Raw genomic sequence first — 13689 nt, forward strand, 5'->3', positions numbered from 1 at the left:
CCTCATTTAGTTTTCATTCAGATTTTCTGAAAAAGAGTGCTGGTGTGTGAGAAGCTCACTGTTCTCTCATAGTGCAAAAAGAGTGATGCCGCACAAAGAGTGGTAGCCAACTGGTAACAAGTTCACTGGAAGGAAATGAAACACTATTCCTCTGCTGCTTCTTCAAGTTGAACAGAGAAACAGGCTGCTGTTGGTTAGTTATTAAACTACATGAGAGAAGGCAAATTAATGTTTATTATTGTGGGGCATGCCAGATGGAGTTTCAGGTAGCCTTTACTCTATCACAATTCAGCTATTGCCTGGTTTTCATTACCATGATTGATTTTTTTTTTGGGTTGGCCTTTGAAAGTAGTTGCATAATCACCTCGTAGCAATTATTTTGAATAATCATAATACAATCATAATTGTGTTTCCTTATATGTAAACAGGTGGATACAAATAACATAATTGCTATCTCACCATCCAACATGATCTTCTCTGTTTAAGGTTTGATTCTCACCTTAAATTATGCTATTTCATTGTTGCTTCTTCTTCTTTCTGTTATGTTTCATTGACACCTAAGTGGATGGGTACTGCTACAAACTCCTTATTCCATCCATCCATCCATCCATCCATTATCTTCCGCTGGTCCGGGGATCGGGTCGCGGGGGCAGCAGCTTGAGCAAAGAGACCCAGACGTCCCTGTCCCCGGCCACTTCCTCCAGCTCTTCTGGGGGGACCCCGAGGCGTTCCCAGGCCAGCCGAGAGACATAGTCTCTCCAACGTGTCCTGGGTCTTCCCCGGGGTCTCCTCCCAGTGGGACGGGCCCGGAACACCTCACCGGGGAGGCGTCCAGGAGGCATTCTCACCAGATGCCCGAGCCACCTCATCTGACTCCTCTCGATGCGGAGGAGCAGCGGTTCTACTCCGAGCCCCTCCCGGATGACCGAGCTTCTCACCCTATCTCTAAGGGAGAGCCCAGACACCCTGCGGAGGAAACTCATTTCGGCCGCTTGTATTCGCGATCTCGTTCTTTCGGTCACTACCCACAGCTCGTGACCATAGGTGAGGGTAGGAACATAGATTGACCGGTAAATCGAGAGCTTCGCCTTCTGGCTCAGCTCCTTCTTCACCACGACGGGCCGGTGCAGAGCCCGCATCACTGCAGACGCCGCACCAATCCGTCTGTCAATCTCCTGTTCCATTCGTCCCTCACTCGTGAACAAGACCCCGAGATACTTGAACTCCTCCACTTGGGGAAGGATCTCATTCCCGACCCGGAGAGAGCATTCCACCCTTTTCCGGCCGAAGACCATGGTCTCAGATTTGGAGGTGCTGATGGTCATCCCAGCCGCTTCACACTCGGCTGCGAACCGCTCCAGTGAGAGCTGAAGGTCTCGGCCTGACGACGCCAACAGAACCAAATCGTCCGCAAAAAGCAGAGACCCGATTCTGAGGTCGCCAAACCGGACCCCCTCGACGCCCTGGCTGCGCCTAGAAATTCTGTCCATAAAAATTATGAACAGAATCGGTGACAAAGGGCAGCCCTGACGGAGTCCAACCCTCACAGGAAACATGTCCGACTTACTGCCGGCAATGCGGACCAGACTCTGACACCGGTCATACAGGGACCGAACAGCCCATATCAAGGAGTCCGGCACTCCATACTCCCGGAGCACCCCCCACAAGAGTCCCCGAGGGACACGGTCGAACGCCTTCTCCAAGTCCACAAAACACATGTAGACAGGTTGGGCGAACTCCCATGCTCCCTCCAGGATCCTGCGGAGGGTGAAGAGCTGGTCCACTGTTCCACGGCCAGGACGAAAACCACACTGCACCTCCTGAATCCGAGATTCGACTATCCGGCGGATCCTCCTCTCCAGTACCCCCGAAAAGACCTTACCAGGGAGGCTGAGGAGTGTGATCCCCCTATAGTTGGAACACACCCTCCGGTCCCCCCTTTTTAAAGAGGGGGACCACCACCCCGATCTGCCAGTCCAGAGGCACTGCCCCCGATGTCCACGCGATGCTGCAGAGGCGTGTCAACCAAGACAGCCCCACAACATCCAGAGCCTTGAGGAACTCAGGACGGACCTCATCCACCCCCGGGGCCTTGCCACCGAGGAGTTTTTTGACCACCTCGGCAACCTCAGCCCCAGAAATGGGAGGTCCCACGTCCGAGCTCCCCAACTCTGCTTCCTCATCGGAAGGCGTGTCGGTAGGATTGAGGAGGCCCTCGAAGTACTCCCCCCACCGACTCACGACGTCCCTAGTTGAAGTCAGCAGAGCCCCGCCCTCACCATACACGGTCTTGACGGTGCACCGCTTCCCCCCCCTGAGCCGCCGGATGGTGGACCAGAATCTCCTCGAGGCCGTCCGGAAATCGTTCTCCATGGCCTCCCCGAACTCCTCCCAAGCCCGAGTTTTTGCCTCAGCAACCGCCGAGGCTGCGTTCCGCTTGGCCTGTCGGTACCCATCAGCTGCTTCCAGAGTCCCACTGGCCAAAAAGGCCCGATAGGACTCCTTCTTCAGCTTGACGGCCTCCCTCACCACTGGGGTCCACCAGCGGGTTCGGGGATTGCCGCCACGACAGGCACCGACCACCTTGCGGCCACAACTCCTTATTCCATATGCCTAAATTCCAATATTTAACTGACTAAATCTTAATTAAATGTACAGTAAGTCACATTAATGTAATGGATTTAGGTGCAAAACCAAACATGACAACATCAATGTGGAGGCATTTGGTTTAAAACCAAATTAAGAAGGATCATTTAATGACTTGGAGGAAGGGATTAGACAGATCTGTAGCAGAGAGGAAGCAGTTTAAAGGTGTTATTAGTTGACCTATAGCAAAGATTGGCATCAAATGCATAGAAAAATACAATTTAAATGTAAATAACAGTAAGTGGTGTGACAGCTACTCATCGGATAATTTCTTATTTAATATTAACCCCAACCATAACCCTTAAGTTTACATAAACGGCACTGGAAAGCAATGCCGCCAACCAGCACCTTTCAATTGACATTCTTTTAACAACAAAAGTTCATATCATCAGATTCAGAATTCAGAAAATACTTTAACCTGATTATAAAAATTATTGACGGTATTGTCAAAGTATTTAACAACAACCGTAAAAAAAAAAAAGTACAACTAGTTGTTTTAAAGTAAAGTTGCTGTGTAAGCCCCTTTGTATTTGTCTGATATTATTGCACTGACATGACTCACTGTATGCGTGCATGTGTAAACCGAGACATGTGTGGGTCATTCCCCTAAATCCAGTGAGCTGTTGGATTCCCAGTAGGGGTGAGAGGGAAGGCTGAGCAGACAAAACAACAACAACAAGAAAAGCCTGCGTAAATTCTCAGCTGTGGACATAAAGCACATCCACACTGTTGAAAAGTAATACATTGGGATCCTAACAGCAACATGTATGGAAAGGAGGACTTTCTCAAATGTATTTATGCTTTCATGGCTGCCCAGGGATGTTTCATAATGAGTTTAGTCAGTTGGTCATTTTGTAAATTGGTTTGTGTACAAACTTGATATGTTCTCACTAATTTTACATTTGAAAATTTCCTTGTGTGTGTGTACACATATGTGTGTGTATGTCTGTCCTAAGAAAGTACAGTGTTGAGTTTGAAGTCATCTGGATGAACATCTCGTTGTAATGGACATTACACCAGTTAAATATTAATTTAGGAGGCATAAAGTAAAAAAAAGAGTCCCATTTAGGATGATGAGCTCTTGTTGTCTGTTTATTGTAATATGTAGCTATCTGTGCATCAGTCCATCTAATTGTCTATCCATGTAATTATTCATCCATCCATCCATCCATCCAGTCCCAGTTTTCTTTTTTACAATCAGCATCAAAATGTTGATATGAGAAACAAGTTCTGTTTTACAGACAGAATTGTGGGATCAAGTTCATACAGAAGTTTTATGTATCATACTATTCCACAACCTATTTTTAGGATAAATGTCAGACAAATGAATGCCATATGAATGTTAAAAGGTCTGCTTTGCTAGCTGATTTGTTCAGTGGGGTGTTCTGCTGATCATTTCGAAACCATTTACATTTGTTTTATTCTATGAAATAAATAAATTTCCACCAAAGAACAAATAATTCACAGGGCCTGCATCCTCATGGTTCTTTTCAAACTAATTTGAAATTAGTGTATATTTAAAAACTATTGCCCTGGTTTTTTAATCATAACTGTTGCCTCCTCTTCTTCTCTTAGCTCTTATGTACAGTCTTTGCTGACATCTCAGCTCGGGTTTTGACCACAACCAGCACAGATGACCAGCCCCCCCTTTCTCCGCGTCACTATCAACACATGGACCGAGACTCAGGCACCCAGCTGGTCTGCGACAAGTGCCCCGCAGGCACCTATGTCTCTGTCCACTGCTCTCCAACAGCCGTGAGGGAGTGCAGCCCCTGCCCTGAGGAGACCTTTACACGGCGTGAGAACGGTGTCCAGCAATGCCATCGCTGCCAGCCTCTGTGTCCTGCAGGCTTTATTGAGAAAACGTCCTGCACAGCCACCCAAGACCGCATCTGCACATGTCCACCCAACAACTACTTGTCAGGGGACGGAGGTGGAGAGTGTAAGCCCCACTCCCTGTGCCGCCCAGGCACCAGGGTGAAAAAGCGGGGCAGCGAAACAGAGGATGTGCTCTGTAAGCCATGCACTAAAGGCACATTTTCAGATGTGGTCTCCAGTGCGATGAAGTGCCGAAATCACACGGACTGCCAAGCCCGGGGGCTGGTGTTGCTTATACCAGGGACAAGAGAGACAGATAATATCTGTGGTCCCGCCTCTACTAGCCTGCCTTCTGTCACTCCAACCACTCAACTGGGCCCTGCACCAGCTGTGCTTGCACAAGAATCCTTGATTTCCTCAACCTCTCCATCACTGATTGGACCTGTACATAAAGGTGAGTATTGGAATTCTGTTTTTACTGCTGATCATGGTAGGTGTTAATGTGTTTAAAGTATGGATTGAGGTAGGTCATATGTTTTAGGATTTTCCTCTCAATTATACACAGTCACTGTCAAAATGGAAAGGACAAGTGGTCGAAGAGAGCAGGGAGATAGGGAGTTCTATTCAGGGATTCCCTACCAACATTATTAGTTCCCCATGGTTTCGACATGCTTGTATTTGTGTACTTATGGGTATTTCTATCTTTGTCTCTCATATTCTTTTCCACTTTTTATCAGAGAATGGAAAAAATCTCCAGCAATCACAAATGTTCAGCAGAAAATTTGCTTTGATTGTTTAAACTGGTATAAACTAGGTCTAGAAAAGGAGATATCAGTTGCTGATGAACAATAGCTCCAGCTGTACTAAAGAAACACTATTCCACTAAATACATATTTACCATGGAAGAAAGGTGACAATATTTAATCTTAATAGATACAGTCAATTTATAATTTGATTTATCAACAAATAGTCCTTTTAACAATTCATATGTGCTCATTTTCCTTTTTTATCACTCAAATACTACACACAGATAATTTGTATTAATTATCCTAATAAGCACAACATGTAAATTTAGTGGGGTTGGATATTATTATTGATATCCAAAATCAACTCAATTTCAAATTCAAAAGGCCTGAATAGGATTTGATTTCCATTTTTATTCTATATTGATTTAATTAGGGATATTTTGGAAGTGTCAGATTAAAGATTAAATATGAAGTCAAGCTTTTCCAAACTGCACTAACATTCAGATAATGTGTTATTTGGCAAGCATATGTTACACTGAAATTAAATGGCCCTAGGCGTTTTATACATTCTCCAAAGTTCCATCTTTTTTGCATCTTTTATGGATTTTTTTATACCTTTACACCAGGGCTGGACTGACAGTCTGGCATACCGGGCATTTTCCCGGTGGGCCGACGCCCCTCGAGGGCCGGTGATGTCGGTTTCTTTTTTTTTTTTTTTTTTGATTAATGTAAAAGCAGCCCCCAGTGCACGAGTGTCTCCGTAGAACAGTGTAGGCCAAACACAGAGGAAGAAGCTATCGAGGTGAATTCAGAGGTGGAAGAGGAGGAGACAGACGTGACCCAGGGACAGATTGAGGAGGTCAGAATAGCCAGCCCGGTAAGAAGTAGGCTAATGTTAGGCGAAATGTTAGCAGAATGACGACATGTTTTTTTAATGGGAGGACTGATGGCTCCCCGTGTGCGTGGAGACTTAAATGAGGTATTTATAGATAAACGACTGGTAGGCTACATCTTCACTACATCAGTATGGGGGGAATTGATCATGCTGAAATTATTACTTATTTTATCCAGTCAGACTGGAACACGAATAAAAAGCCTAGCCTGTTTTTTTGCACAACCTTGTTGGTTAGGAGGTGGTCACCGACTGTGGTGTGTGTGTGTGTGTGTGTGTCTGCGCGTGCGCGTTTCTGTCACAGAGATCATTCAGTCTTTATTTTCAACTAATGCTATGAGTAGATTTACTTTATTTGAAGATGTAAAAGTGGCATGCGCCTGTCATTAGCATTACAGTAAACCATCATTAATGTAGGCAAGCCTATAACGTATCTAGTGCCATTCCATTTTGTAGGCTTATGTAAAGTTGACTGGTGTGCAGATATTGCAAATACCCAATGACATCAGTCATAGATATCAAGTGTGTCATTAATGTTTATGACACTCTCATGTAGACACCAAAGTGTTCAGTGTTATTTTAGCTTGTGATAACTATATTTTTTGCAGGTGTTACAGGTTACAGTTGCCCATGTAATATTAGTGAAACATTGCTTTGCTGAAATGGATTGGTAGGTAACCGGAGAAATACGAAATTAATATTCCTGCCTCGGTCATTTTCGGTCATTTTCAACCCTCCGCTACATCAAACACAGACTGAGGAGTTGCCTTTCTGCCAGCAAACTGGAAGTCTTTATGTTGATGGCCACTGTGAAAGATGTTCTTGTGTCCCTTGATACTGACACAGTGATTGACAGAGTGGCAGAGAAGAGCGATTTAATGAAAAAACTGCTTTTGGAAGGTGAGGAGATTTATTTAAATGAATACATTTGTGTTAGGATTTAATTGCATTTTTCACAGAAAGTGATGAGATGTGTGATCGTATAAATATTCATGGTGGGCCGCCATGGCCAAAAAATGCCCGGGCCATTTTTTGGTCCCAGTCCAGCCCTGCTTTACACTGAGGGGCACTTCTTGGTGGAATTCTTGAAAACGCTCCACTGTCGCACCACCGTGTAAAGGATGAAAACGCAAAACTGCATTTCTCGTCACATAGAAATGACTTGGTAGTGTTGCCACCCAGCCATCTGGCGTGTTTACTGCATCGATAAATATGAAACGTCCCACACTTTTGCGTTTCCGTATGCACACAGATTTTCACCCTAAAACGCTCGTCTAAATGCAGATTTAAAAGTGAAAACGAAACACCACTTTTGCGTTTTGGTTTCAGATCGTTTCCGTGTAAAGGTAGCCTGAAGCATAAGTCCATATTGATATGGCTGAATTCCCAATAAAGCTGCTCTCATTCATATGTTTTCCAGTTTTTTTTTTTTTTAGAGCTAAACATGTTGCAAATTGTTGCTGAAAATCAATCCATTAAGAATATGTGTCACTTAAAGCATTTCCAGATTGTTGCTTGGTTTCAACAAAATCCTGGTTTTAGAACTGCAGTGTCATCTGATAAAATCAAAGTTCAAGTAAATTAAAGACAACTTCTGTGCAGTGAATTTGGTTGTACTTGTATGTACTATTGTCTGTCACAAAGTTCAAGTTCAAGTTTTAATTTGCAGAATGTCCTCAGCTTCTTTTCAAACAGTCCACAGCATCCTGCTGGTTCAATCGAAACAAAGTTAGATATGGACTAAAATCACACTGCTTTATCCTTTGGGGAGCATAAGTTTGTGCACCAAACATCATGAACACCCCTCAAAAGATAGTGATCACATATAGCTTCACATGCAACAGTTATATTTGATTGCCAAAAGTAGTTACATTTAATTTTTTCTTTGCGATATACATATGATACAAATATACAATATACATTTTTTACTTACATAACAGGTGGCATTTGCCACTTACGTCTTGTTTAATATTAGTACTCATATCAGCAAAGGAAGCTAGTATATAGTATTCACCTGTTTATAGTGTTAGATGTGCAGATGAAAATATGTAACAACTTGTTACATATAAACTAACAAACCAGTTTCCTTAGTGCTTGTCTTTAGATGTATGTACAATATGTGGACTCACAAATATTAACAATTATTATTGCCAATAAGCTATGATAGGACAGCTGAAGCATTATAGTACCTTAATGTCCCCTGTTTCTTCCTAAAATGTCACAGAGTTCAGGATGTGAGCCAAAATATCAGCATTGATTTAAAGGGGAACTCCGGGGCATTTGAAGCGCGTTTCCATTGCTAGAGGTTGTCAAATACTGATAGTAGGACACAGAGAGGTGCAAATCTGCGCTCCCTGTGTGGAGATCGCGCTGTTCGCACAGCGTGTCATGCGAGGCTAATACGTGGTGGCTAAGGGGCAACTGCTAACCCTTCCACGTAAAACAACAACTTGCACACAGCAGAAACGTTACACCACTTTATAAACCATCCGACAATAAAGTCACAAGCCTTACCATCAAAACCAAATGCATGGTTCTCACATTACTGGCATGGGGACGTTACAAAACAACATTATAAACAGCATGTAACTCACCGGCTGGTTGTAGGCTCGCGCATGTGAAAGCCCAAAAGAGTCGATGGACGATAATCCCATATACAAAACAATTATTTTCTCTAGAAAAACTGCGTTCAAGTATTTAAAACATTACAACAATACATGCCCAGTAATATTGTTGTAAATACATATATATACATAAGGCTGCACGGTGGTGTGGTGGTTAGCACTGTTGCCTCACAGCAAGAAGGTTCCAGGTTCAACACCCAGCTGGGGCCTTTCTGTGTGGAGTTTGCATGTTCTCCCCGTGTATGCGTGGGTTCTCTCCGGGTACTCCGGCTTCCTCCCACTGTCCAAAAAAATCATGCATGTTAGGTTGACCACCTGCTGGTGGTGGTCGGAGGGGCCGATGGCGCCGGTGCATGGCAGCCTCGCCTCCGTCAGTGTGCCCCAGGGCAGCTGTGGCTACAGTCCAGTAGTCTGCCACCATCAGCATAGCACTTTGAGATTCCGTATGAAATGAAAAGTGCTTTACAAATGTAATTGATTATTATTATTATTATTACATCAGATTTGTTCTTAAACTGTGCGTACGAGTGATTTAAGAGAATTTGCGCATTCACCAATCTTTTCGTATTTTACGTTTTCTTTCAGGTACGAACAGAATTTACGAGTGATCCAGACCTGTCGTAGGAGTTTCGTAAAATAGTCCGCTGTTATTCCAATCAAGTTTGCTTGACTAATGGATTGTATATTTAATTACTTTGAAGCAAACATAAATAAATATATACATTATACCCCATAACGATGCTGATATTATTCTGTTTGACTTAAATTATGCACTAATTGAAGGTTAATTTGAATCTGTATATAACAAGGTCAATGGGAAGCGTAACCAGCGGCTGACTTGCTTCTTTTGGATGCCTTAGCGCGTCAGGCTCTTGAAGAGACCGTGTAGATTTCCTTGTGGAGACAGACGAATGGCTGACATCGCGATTAAGACTGCCAAGGACTGTGCTGCTGCAAATATGCAGCTTGCTAGAGCCACAACTCCAGAGAGAAACACGCTGATCAAACCCAATTCCACCACACGTCCAGGTCCTCACCACCCTTGGATTTTTGGAACCTTTCAGAGGGAGATTGGAGATAGATCGGGGGTGTCCCAGTCCTCTGTGAGTCGTGCACTCCCCTTGGTCATCAAAGCTCTCATCAGTTTATCACCCATGGTACATCAAATTCCCATACTGTCCAACAAGTACAAATTAAGAGGGACTTATCCCGTGGCTGGACTGCCAATCATAATTGGAGCACGAGGCACATATACGCATCAAAGCACCCGTGCCCCTGTCGTGGAGCGCACTGAGCTGAAGGCCAGGTGGGTGTGTCTCGATACAGCGGGGGGCAAACTGCTCTATAGCCCAGAGAAGGCATTCCAGATTAGCACAATATTGCCATGAACGATGGTCTCCTACAACCTGAACCAGCCCAGGCAGACCAGAAGGTGTGGTGCCAGAAGACCCCCCTCATGGACCACCCCATTAAAGTGCCATCATGATGAGGCAACAACTGATTGCACGGCTTTACTTGCAGTCATCGAGCGCCTGCCCATGGCGAGACGTTTTTTTTTTTTTAAGCTACTTTCATCCATCCATTCATCATCTTCCACTTCTCCGGGGGTCGGGTCGCGGGGGCAGCAGCTTAAGCAGAGAAACCCAGACGTCCCTGTCCCTGGCCACTTCCTCCAGCTCTTCTGGGGGGACCCCGAGGCGTTCCCAGGCCAGCAGAGAAACATAGTGTCTCCAACGTGTCCTGGGTCTTCCCCGGGGCCTCCTCCCAGTGGGACGGGCCCGGAACACCTCACCAGGGAGGTGTCCAGGAGGCATCCTAACCAGATGCCCGAGCCACCTCATCTGACTCCTCCCGATGCGGAGGATCAACGGTTCTACTCTGAGCCCCTCCCGGATGACTGAGCTTCTCACCCTATCTCTAAGGGAGAGCCCAGACACCCTGCGGAGGAGACTCATTTCGGCCGCTTGTATTCGCGATCTCATTTTTTCGGTCACTACCCACAGCTCGTGACCATAGGTGAGGGTAGGAACATAGATTGACCAGTAAATCGAGAGCTTCGCCTTCTGGCTCAGCTCCTTTTTCACCACGACGGGCCGGTGCAGAGCCCGCATCACTGCAGATGCCTGTCAATCTCCTGCTCCAATCGTCCCTCACTCGTGAACAAGACCCCGAGATACTTGAACTCCTCCACTTGGGGAAGGATCTCATTCCTGACCTGGAGAGGGCATTCCACCCTTTTCCGGCCGAGGACCATGGCCTCAGATTTGGAGGTCCTGATTCTCATCCCAGCTGCTTCACACTCGGCTGCGAACCGCTCCAGTGAGAGCTGAAGGTCACAGCCCGACGACGCCAACAGAATCATATCGTCCGCAAAGAGCAGAGACCCGATTCTGAGGTTGCCAAAATGGACCCCCTCAACGCCCTGGCTGCAGCTATTTTCATATTAAACCATTTTTTTTTTTTTATTTCGGTGACATTACGAACTACAGGTGACAATGAATTAACAGCACTCCTAATTGCTTCCCATTTCTTCGCTTTAGCAGGTCCCGTAATTCCACTACTGACGCTGCTAAAAATGACAGATTTTCCTTTTTGGATCTCTGAAAGCAGAACTTCAATCTCAGAGCCCGTAAAGTTGTTCTTTTTGCGCCTTGATACCATTCTCATGACTCAACACTCAACTTTTACCGGCACAGGAGCGAGGAAGCACAGCCTTATATGGTATAATGTTGGGCGTGGAGTATGCAAATTTACTATCCTCGTGCACGTGCCCCTTAAATACGCACGGGTGGGATTCATCATTTACGCAGGTTGTTTACACACTTTTTCCGAAGTTAAGAGCGTTTGTTGAATCTGACGTGGCGTGTTTGTACGAGACCATCGTACGAAAAAAGTAAGAGAAATTTAGAATAAGAATACGAAAATGTTCTAGCATGAGGCCCAATGTTTTATGCCTGGATCAACCCATCTGCTTTGCTGTGTGGAGATCCTCTAGACTCGGCCTTAAAGGAGAAGTTATTTTTTTTAAAACCTAGACCTTATTTCTGGCATAAAATACGTTCATCTACTCACAGTTTGGTGAAAGTCGGCCTCCTTCGGAGCCCCTATTTAGATATCTCGAGAAACCGCGTATATCCATATAACAGGAGTGAACAGGGCATAAGCAATACAGCCTCTAAATAAGGCATTATCTCTCTTTATTTCACCAATACTTTAAGACGAATGAATGAATGAACGCGTACTATTGCACTGTTAGTTCAAAGCTGCCGTGTTGTTGTGATTGGGGGCTATCGGGGGGCTTTTTTAAAAATGTTTTTATTTTTTATTTTTTTATTTTTTACTGAGGCTGCTAATTTGCACATATTGTATTCAGTTACTTATGTTATTTTATGTTAGCTTTATTTTATTTTTTATTTTATTTTACTTACTTTCCCTCTTGTACCTTAATTGTTGCAGAGCAATTTCCCTCGGGATAAATAAAGCTTTTTGAATCTTTGAATCTTGAATCTATAGGAAGCTTTCTACACACGCGTCTAGTGGGATGATGTCATCGATGCACACCGCTGCAGCACAGCTCATTCACTCCGGTAAGGACGTCCATCGAACTCAAAGTTGTCGTCCACATCGTCAAAATCTGATAAATATCCTGCCATGTTGCACAAAACTAGCAGTAGCAAACTCTGTGTGAAATTAGACTGTCAAAGAGCAAGGAGTGAATGAGCTGTGCTGCAGCGCCGCATGACGATGAAGTCATCCCAATAGACACGTATGTAGAAAGCCCCCAATAAGCCCCCCGATAGCCCCCAATAACAACAACACGGCAGCTCTGAGCTAACAGTGCAATAGTACGTGTTCATTTGTCTTAAAGGAGAAGTTTGTTTTTTTTAAACCTGGACCTTATTTCTGGCATAAAATACGTTCATCTACTCACCGATAACAGTTTGGTGAAAGTCGGCCTCCTTCGGAAGCTATTTAGATTTCTCGAGATCCGCGTATATCCATATAACGGGAGTGAACGGGGCATTGGCAATACAGCCTCTAAATAAGGCATTATCTGTCTTTATTTCAACAATACTTTAAGACGAATGAATGAATGAACGCGTACTATTGCACTGTTAGCTCAGAGCTGCCCGTGTTGTTGTTATTATGTGTCATATCAAGGCACTTTAAAGATACAATCCAAATTAAGCCAATTAGAATCGAGTTCATTGCAATACCATCATGTTCCAATCAAATCCTATTCATTAAATTCAAAATTAGTCTAATTCATACATACAGAGCCAATTCAAAGAAAGAAACCTAGCTAAGGAAACCAAAAGATTTCACCTAAACTTCTCTTCGATCCAATCTCCTGCCCTGAGAATGCATGAGGTGACTATGGAAAGACAAAACTCCCTTTTAACTGGAAGAAACATCTGGCAGAACCAGGGTGGCCATCCGCCTCGACCAGCTTGGGTTTGAGAGGACAGGAAAGAGGGGACAATAATCATCAAAGCCAGGGATACCTGCTGAGAAAGAGAAACACAAATTAATGACAACAATAATGTTAAATGTACAGAGAGAAAAAAAGAGAACAGAGTGAGGAAAGGTGTTTCATGAGAGGTCCCTCAACAATCTCGGCCTATAGCGGCTTAACTATGGGGTGTTTCAGGATCACCTGAGCTACCCCTAACTATAAGCTTTGTCAAAAAGGAAAGATTTAAGCCTAATCTTAAAGTTAGAGAGAGTGTCTGCTTCCCGTACATACTGGCAGCTGGTTCCACAAGAGAGGGGCCTGATAACTGAAGTCTCTGCTTCCCATTCTACTTTTAGCTAAAAAACTGGAGAAATATGATCTCTATTGTTAGTTCTCTTCAGAACTCTGGCTGCAGCATTTTGGATCAGCTGGAAGCTTTTCAGAATTTTTTTTGGACAGCCCAATAATAAAGAATTACAGTAATCCAAACTTAAAGTAACAAATGCA

General features: G+C 44.3%; 1 protein-coding gene across 1 annotated transcript in view; it reads left to right on the forward strand.

The window, feature by feature from the left end:
- Positions 1–13689, forward strand: part of tnfrsf21 (tumor necrosis factor receptor superfamily, member 21) — an 87882-nt gene that overhangs the window by 10005 nt on the left and 64188 nt on the right. The window contains exon 2 of the mRNA XM_075458565.1: positions 4222–4918. Coding sequence (XP_075314680.1) covers positions 4222–4918 — 697 coding nt within the window. The remainder of the gene's footprint in view (positions 1–4221; positions 4919–13689) is intronic.

Source organism: Odontesthes bonariensis, chromosome 24, assembly GCF_027942865.1.
Source record: "Odontesthes bonariensis isolate fOdoBon6 chromosome 24, fOdoBon6.hap1, whole genome shotgun sequence".
Taxonomy (NCBI): domain Eukaryota; kingdom Metazoa; phylum Chordata; class Actinopteri; order Atheriniformes; family Atherinopsidae; genus Odontesthes; species Odontesthes bonariensis.